This window comes from Prunus mume, linkage group LG2, assembly GCF_029339155.1.
Source record: "Prunus mume cultivar Tortuosa linkage group LG2, ASM2933915v1, whole genome shotgun sequence".
Taxonomy (NCBI): domain Eukaryota; kingdom Viridiplantae; phylum Streptophyta; class Magnoliopsida; order Rosales; family Rosaceae; genus Prunus; species Prunus mume.
Genome location: NC_142699.1, coordinates 29,913,594 through 29,922,335, shown reverse-complemented (window position 1 = coordinate 29,922,335; position 8,742 = coordinate 29,913,594). Strand labels below are relative to the sequence as shown.

At 37.3% G+C, this 8,742-nt stretch overlaps 1 protein-coding gene across 1 annotated transcript; it reads left to right on the top strand.

Moving 5' to 3' along the window:
• Nucleotides 1-3,388: 3,388 nt before the first annotated feature.
• Nucleotides 3,389-6,868, top strand: LOC103323704 (Tetratricopeptide repeat (TPR)-like superfamily protein). Its single transcript, XM_008225709.3, is given in 5 exon segments — nt 3,389-3,655; nt 4,563-4,775; nt 5,245-5,259; nt 5,261-5,401; nt 6,269-6,868. Coding segments are annotated over 5 exon segments (900 nt in total). The 5' UTR covers nt 3,389-3,532; the 3' UTR covers nt 6,677-6,868.
• The last annotated feature ends 1,874 nt before the right edge of the window (nt 6,869-8,742 follow it).

Genomic DNA, 8,742 nt, shown 5'->3' with positions numbered 1-8,742 from the left:
CCAGGGGCCCACAATCAATGTAACCTCCTACTAGCTCAACCTGAACCACACGCATTCACATCTGTCTATAAGCCAATCATACTCTTAGTCAAACATTGATTCCTTGAAAGAATTCAAATCAACTTTAATCTACCACCTAGGTGTACCCATTTTATTTCCACAATTCTTGATTTTCCAGTCAATTCCCTCGCATCACCATTGGTGACACGCCCTCGCACGTCTCTATGACACAAGGTCAACACGAGCCGCCTTTCTTGTAGGATTCAGAGAATCCGCATTCCTTGCTCCCACAATCCGGATATTCTTAAGACTCGTGGGGCAACTGTCAAACATGCTGACCTAACCTAAGGCAACCGATTTATTATGCAGGGGTACCTAGGTGGTTTTAAGAAAATATAATTTTCTTGAAAAAGATTAAAATTTATAATCTACCTCTTTATTGACCTGAAATCCTGCTGTCATCAATCGAACAAATTTCCTTAGTCCTCATTCTCAGCTCGGCAGCATATAATAAGATATTGAACTCGTGCATTCCTATTTATACATAAATTAGCAAACAATAATCCTGCTGAAAAACATTGAATGTAAAGTTCATCCTATCATCTATGAATACTTATTTGATTCTGTCAAACCCTAAATTACTATCTATTCCTCGTGCCACTATGGTGACACGTCCTGCCTTGTAATCATTGCTGGACTCAGGAGACATCCGATCAACCTGATTCGCATTTCTCGCTCCCACGGTCCAGATATCTCTAAGACTTGTAGGGCAAAGTACACTAGAAATACTTGAGCTATTTAATACCATGTCCAATAATAAAAAGATAAGGCAAACAACTGAAATAAAATACAATATGATAAACAAGCCCCAAATACCCTTGTATCGAACTCATGTAAGGTTCATGAATAGTTAATTATGTATATATATATATATATCCGTCTTTCTCCTGTGACATAAATATATCGATTAAGAAAATGATAGTAAATGTATAAAATTCTTCCATTTTACTTTAAAAGCATTTTAAAGCTTAAATTCTCCTAATCCTGATATGTCAATTCCTTTAATACCGTCAATTCCATCCTTGCAGGTCTCGGAAACGTTTGAAGCATCCCTGAGACTCATGGGGCATTATCAAAATGACCAAACTGTTTCAAAGTAACTAGGGGTACCTTCACGGTGGGTTTGAAAACCATAACTCGTCTTTATATCAACATAAAATAAGTTAGTTCTTAACTGAACTTAGAATATATACATAAATACATACCAAAATCTGATAACAGCCAAAGGCTATGACTCATCCTTTTCAATTACTGGATATACATATATGAAACACTTAACTAGTATGTTAGTCATATCGATCTCTGATTAACATACCATTCAAATATTATAGTTCCTCTTGAACCTGTTTATTTTCAACCTAGGTACTATGTTTTTCATATGAAAACCTCAACAATTTTTTTTTTCCAAACCCTTCTGGATGCCTTAAACTCAATCACGCCGACAAGGCACTACAACATAAAGGACATCCAACAATTTATTAAAATAAGGATGCACACGTGGTGCTGTGTCTACAGAAAGTTAAACCTAATGTGCTGATACCAATTGAAAGGACCCGACCCAAATTCCACTTTGAAATATGAGCCGAACCTTGTGTGTATCCGACACCTGGTAGGTGTCGGGCAAAAATAATCGAAAATCCCTGAATAACAAAAATACCTTGACAATCTCAAAGATTCCAACTCGTGGCTGCACCTTGTAACCTTAGGCTGCCTTACCCTTCTGAGAGATCAAACCATGTGTAGTTCTTTTCCCAACTCATAACTGTCACACACTGAAAATAAGTATGTCATACACTAAACTCCCTTATCTATCCTCGCATGCCTCGGAGATACCGCTTCTATCCGGGCCGCCACCTGTAAATAACTATCTACTCATCCCATAACAGGATTTAGATAATTTCTTTCGGTCCGAACTATCTTACTATAAACCTAGCTCTAAGGTTGGCGTTTCGGGGTGTCTGGGACTCCGTTTTACAATCCGTCGAAAATTATATGAACCTGATACTATCTAGATCAATATATCTAAAAATGACTGTGATCTAACGGCTCAACATGCTGAATCTAGAAATCACACACTAGACGAGATCCGTTCAAACGTTATCCGAATTGGAAACCACAAGTACCCACACGCTCATGAGGACCAAGGAATTATTCTAGGACCAATATGGTCCCGCCTCGCTTACGCACCGCCACATGCGCGGCAGAGCGTGGTGCCCAAAGCGATAACGCTTCACCTAAAAATCTCCAAACCACGGCTCAAGGCTCCTACCCTAGGTGTAACACCATATTTGGAACCAATTTTGTTCTTGGACCTATCCCAAATCTGGCCGGAATCTCAACCTGAAAACCGGCCAAAACCTAGTTCCCAAAATCGTTCTCCTACACACAAATCAACCAATTCCTATCCAACATGCAGCTAGAGCTCAAAAAGTAAATGAGATTTCATACCTTGATCATTGAAAATGGTGGCTGGAGGAAAGAAATTGAACGGCTAGGAATTTTGAGCTAAACCGGACTGTTCTCAGGTTCTTTCCTGCAGATTCCGGTGGCTCGACGGCATAGCTTGACCAGAAAGGAAGAGGGAGGTGCCTAGTTCATTTGGGTCCGATCCCTTGGCGGTCGTGGCTGTAGCGTGATGGCGGCTCCTTAGAGTCACCTGTGCGTAAACGAAAGGGATGGGAATGGAGAGAGAGAGAGAGAGAGAGAGAGAGAGAGAGAGAGAGAGAGAGAGAAGTCAGTTTTAAAATATCTGACTGGCAAAAATTACTATTTTGCCCCTCAATGTATTTTGATCATATCTCCTCAATACAACTCGGATTTGGGCACTAAGTGTCTACGAACTCGTTCCGCCATACTTTACGTAACGGTACTATTGAAATTCCCAAATTCTTTCCCGGTCAAAAATCAACTTTTAAACCATATAAAATATTTCGGGGGTATTCTAGTCCTTTCCTTGAATAAAATGATAGTTAAAAATTTATTTTAGGATCGGGTTGTTACAACCAAAGTTTATTTTTTGTTTATTAATTATAATTTTAAAATGTAATTTCATTGAGAACCATCCCAAACCTACAAGTGTCTATTTCGTTGAATAGAAGGGAGATATTTGTAGGCCCGCCATTTGAAGAGGCTCGAATGTGTACACAAAGTCTCCCCAAGGCATGAAGGGTCACGTCCCCTGATTCGCCCTCCTTGTTCGCTTTGCGCCAATTGCGCGTTTCCAAAACTCATACGTGGCAAGCGGACATGTCCCCGTCCATCTCTACCAAGCATCTGGACTCGATTGCGTCCAGGTTACTTCCTTCACATTTCGTTTCATATTTCATACAAAAAACGAAGACGAAAGAAGCTCTTCGAAATTTGTAAATTATCCTCTGCATTTAGCTCCCTTCCAACTCCAGATCGTCTCTTCAAATCCGTAATTCTCTTATACAGTCTGGAGTTTTCAGAAGTTGACGTTTGGAAGAAGACGATGACGAGCCCGAGAAAAAGAGAGAGGGCCGGTCAGGTGCAAGTGCAGCAGGATCCTCCTTACCATGTTCTTCATAAGCTGCCTCCTGGTGACAGCCCCTACGTCAGAGCCAAGCACGTTCAGGTCTTTTTCTTTCACCTCATATCATATACTTGCGTTTGGGTTGAAATGAGACGTTAGATTAGATTATGGGTATTTATTTAATTGCTCTGTAATTGTTCATTATGTTTATAAATTTTGGATTTTGGGTTTGGTCAATTGATGAACTTTCAGTTTCATCTCAATTTAGTGATGCCTTAGACAGAGATATGATTGTGTGGGAAATTAGGGAAGCTTTTAATTTTCATTAATGGGCCCTTTGAAGTTAAGGTTTTGAGGATTCAATCCAAAAACAAAAAATGGTTAGTTTGAGAAAGTTTTATAATGAAAAAAGTATTAAACTTGCACTTTCCTATTTGGAATTTAACTTTCCCTATTAAGTTATTCTAATCCTTTTTTTGTGTGAGAATAACTCATGGGGGTTGGGTTGTTAGTCATGACCGTAGTGTACTATTAGAGTGGTAGAGTGATATGTGTCTTTTGATTTCATAACAAGTGTTTGCAATATCTAACTACATTCTTTTTTCTCTGTTTTTATTATGTTTTAATAGTTATTCATTTTCCTCCAAATGGCAAATTCTAAGAAGAAAGTTTGGAAATGCTTGCTCTTCTGGCCTGTTTGTAGAAATGGCATTAGAACTGAAATTCCAATCAGCAGAGGAATATGTTGAAAGCTATTTTTCTTATTAGTTATTATTATTGGAGATTTTTCATCAATTCTAAATGGCGTTGAAGCATGCGGTGCTATTGTCTTCTTGTGTTATCTTGGAGTCTTTCAGAATAAATATTGGTGCCGTTTTTATGTTTGATTGTGGATTGGTTATGAATTTTTTTTTTATCCTTTGGTAAATCTGAGTTTGGTAAGCAACTGTCAAATGGTCTACTATTTAGCTAATATTGTTCTGTTCATATGTTCTTTGTGCAAATGCAGTTAGTTCAGAAGGATCCAGAAGCAGCTATAGTTTTGTTCTGGAAGGCAATAAACGCTGGAGATAGGGTGGATAGTGCCCTCAAAGACATGGCAGTAGTCATGAAGCAGCAAGATAGAGCAGAAGAAGCAATTGAAGCAATAAAGTCTTTCAGGGATCGCTGCTCTAAGCAGGCACAAGAATCCCTAGACAATGTACTAATTGACTTGTACAAGGTAAATATAGAAGCTTAGCTCTCATTTCCGAGGCTTGATATCCTTTCCTAAAAGAGGCATATGGATATCTCATCAACAAATGCCTATTTTTGTAGCAGGCCTGTATGATCCTCATGACTTTAGACCCACCCTCAGTTCCTAACAAGTGCTAATGTTTTTTCAATTAATTGGCAATTGTGGTGATGTCTTCACTATCAATCACTTCACCCTCTTCTGTGGATGTTAACCTCAAATGCCAAGGGTTTGGCAGTTTTGGAGAACACTTGTGGGCTTATGCTCTCTCTTTCCTCTCCTCCCTGTTGGCAAAAAATTTATTGCAGAAGCTTGCGCATGATATAGAATGGTTTAGGGTTACCCACCCAAAACTTAGCTTTTGTGTCCAATACCTAAGTAGCGTCACTCTTTCTGACCATAATAAGAATTTTCAGGTTTTGGAATTTGGTTCTCACCATATATGTGAACTTGGCAGAAATGTGGTAGAGTTGGAGGAGCAAATAGAGCTACTGAAGCAGAAACTTTGGATGATTTACCAGGGAGAGGCCTTCAATGGTAAGCTTACCAAGACAGCGCGCTCCCATGGAAGGAAGTTTCAAGTCACAATCAAGAAAGAGACTTCCAGGATACTGGTTAGTACTAAGCTACATTAGTAACTTTTCTCTCCATTGCTAAACCAGACTGCATAAAACTTGTGACTGGACCTAAACTGTTGCCTTTTTGAGATTTTATTGAACTTGTCATTCAAGAAAACAAGGTTTAAAAATAATAAAAAACTCAGTATAACCTAGTTTTCTCTGTAGGTTGCTTTAGAATCTAAAAAGTACTTAAATCAATTATCCAGCACGGTCATGTTTTCTGTACTATTCTGTTTCCTAATTTGTTTATTTTGTAGATTTAGCTTTTGTAGAAAAAAATAATATATAAACAGAAAGAATCCACCTGCCTACTTACGTATGCAGAATGAGTTGCTTGCTGGTCAGGCGATTCAGCTACTAAGTATAACTCCTTGTCTTTGCAAATAATTCTGATTTGGTAATAGAACAACATGATGCGTATTCTAATCAGATTTTTGTACTCTTTCCGTAACAGTTATAAAACAAAAATGAAGGTACGGTCATAAGCATCATTTCCTAGCTATAAGATTCACCTTTCAGCTAATGAAGTATTTCATAATCAATGGCTGTTTTCTTGTGCAAGAACAAGCTTCTCAGATAATTACCTTAATAGCCCCCCTGAAAGATCCTATTGTACATAAGCGCAGCTGACTTCAAAGTTTTCTCACCATGCTTTGTTTCCTCCATCATCCGAATCAAAATCTAATTAATATAGATAATGCTGCTTTCTAAGCATCTGAATGAATTGTTTTCCCTTCCCCCTTTTTTTTTTGGTCAAAGTTTGGAAGGGGAGGGGAGGGGGAAGGTGCATTTCACTTCTATTTATGTCATCAATTATTTGCCTTGCCATCTCAAAGTCTGACCTAACAGATCTGTGATCAGGGGAACTTAGGTTGGGCCTACATGCAACAAGGGAACCATGTGGCTGCAGAAGTGGTGTATCGTAAAGCCCAAATCATCGACCCTGATGCCAACAAGGCCTGCAACCTATGCCTATGCCTGATGAAGCAAACACGATACGTCGAGGCACAATCAGTTCTTGATGATGTCTTGCAGGGCACGCTTTCAGGATCTGATGAGCCCAAATCAAAAATTCGCGCCAAGGAACTGCTCCAGGAGCTAGAGCAATGTCAAACTGTAGTTTTGTCATCGAATTCATTGAGTTTGAATATAGAAGATGCTTTTCTGGAGGGGCTTGACCACTTGATGAAGCACTGGACCCCTCTAAGGTCTAGGAGACTTCCTATCTTTGAAGAGATTTCTTCATTTAGAGATCAATTAGCTTGTTGATTTTGTAGGGAGTTTGTAGATACTTCTCCATTATTTTTTGATGTTTGTATAAATACTATAGGAAAGTATAATCACTTGGCCATCTGTTCTCTTTGCTCAAGTGGATATCTTGTCCACTTTTTGTACTTTTTTCTCTTGTTAATGAAATTTGTTCCCAATCAAAAGAATGAGGAAAAAAACACTTTTAACAAACGAGTAATCAAAGGTATACAACCGAGTGAAATCTTTTGTCTGCTGTCAAAAGAATAAGAAAAAAAAAATACACTTTAACAAATGAGTAAAACCAAAGGCGACGAGTTGAAATGTCTCAATATTGAAAAATGAAATATTTTTCTCACCATTTATTTCTTGCAATTATCGCCACACTAATTGTCATTGGATGAGTTGAATTTTTGTAAATAAAATAAAGAACAGATTGATGCAGACATGCTTTGCTCTCACAAGACTATTTCAAACACTTTGCCCAATTGCTACAGAGCTTCAATGGAGTATAGGAGAGTTAGCATCGACTATTTCAAACACTTTGCCCAATTGCTACAGAGCTTCAATGGAGTATAGGAGAGTTAGCAAAATAGTAGACAAACCTCATTTGTCTTGCCATATCAGCATTTTCATACTCCAACGGAAAAGGCAAATGAGTAGGCAAAATATATACACTCTTCTCAACAAGGCAACATTGCCTACTTTAAAGTGAAGATGTATATTGGACCCTACGTTCTTTTTATAATAAGCTCCATGACATCTTTGAGTCGAGCAACAATCTTATTGGGTTGAGGCAGTCCAAAAGGAAATATACATATATAAGTAAATGTATATATGAGAGGGGGCCTGAGCCTTAGGTCCCATTTGGGATTGCTTTTTGGCCAAAAACCTGCTTAACTTTAAGGTTAAACAGTTTAAGGTGTTTGGTAAAAATAAAATATCCTTCTTATTTTAAAAGCAATGATCTTTTGACAGCAACTTTTAAAAGCAACCTCGGGGTTGCTTTTTAAAGTCGCTTTTAATTGAAACAGCGCACTCCCTTTAATGAAATTTTCACAATTCCACAAATAACCTTTATTAGGTTAGAAATTTATCCTCACATATTTCTCTCAAATCTGTAGACACCAAAGTTCATCTTCACGTAGTCTCCCAAGTTTGGAGACGACCATTCACTCAATCTCTTTCACAATGTAGATTATCAATCTCTTCAAAGTTATTGATTATAATTTTCTGGGATATATTTATTCTTCAATCTCTCACACTTTTTGTCGACGTGCTACTTCTGTTTTTTTTTTTTTTTTCTTTCTACTAGTTGTGCTTTGCTGTAAAACACAAGGATGAAGATTTTAGAAACACAGCCGAAGATTTAAGTCCAGCTGCTTATTATGTACATCTGATTCTATTATGAACCTACTAACGTGGTGATCTTTTTATCTTTGTTGGAATTTATTCAATACATAATTATTGTTTGCTTATCCCAGACCTTGAGAGTTTAAATTTGTACATACCCAAGGTTGTTCTAGTAGAATATGAAGTGATTGTGTATTATGGTATTTGAGGCTAAAAAAAGGTATGTTATATTTGGTCCGAAAAAAATTGATTTTTTCTTTTTTTTTGAATCTTGAATTTGAATTTTTACTTTTCTTTAAGCAAAGATTAATATTATTTTTAGGGAGAAAAGTATAAAAGCACTTTACAGTTTTATTTTTTACCAAACAGATTAGTAAAAAGCACTTTCAGCATCATGACCATTTTAGTCATTATAAATAGTTACAGCACTTTTAGGTAAAATTTACCAAACGCTTTGATACTGCTTTTCATACTCACAACACTTTTAAAATTACAGTTTACCAAACGTTCAACTGCTTTACTTTACAACTGATTCTTTTTAAAGCATAGTAGAAACATCTTTTTTTTTAAAGCGGCAGCAATCCCAAACTAGGTCTTAGGTGGCTCTGCCATTGGTTACGGGTGTTAATATCCTACTATTTTGTGGAGATTAGATGGGATAAAGTTTCTTCATTAGTTATATTCATCTTCTACTTTCAACTTGGTCAATTTATTTCTTCCTTTAACATGCTTTT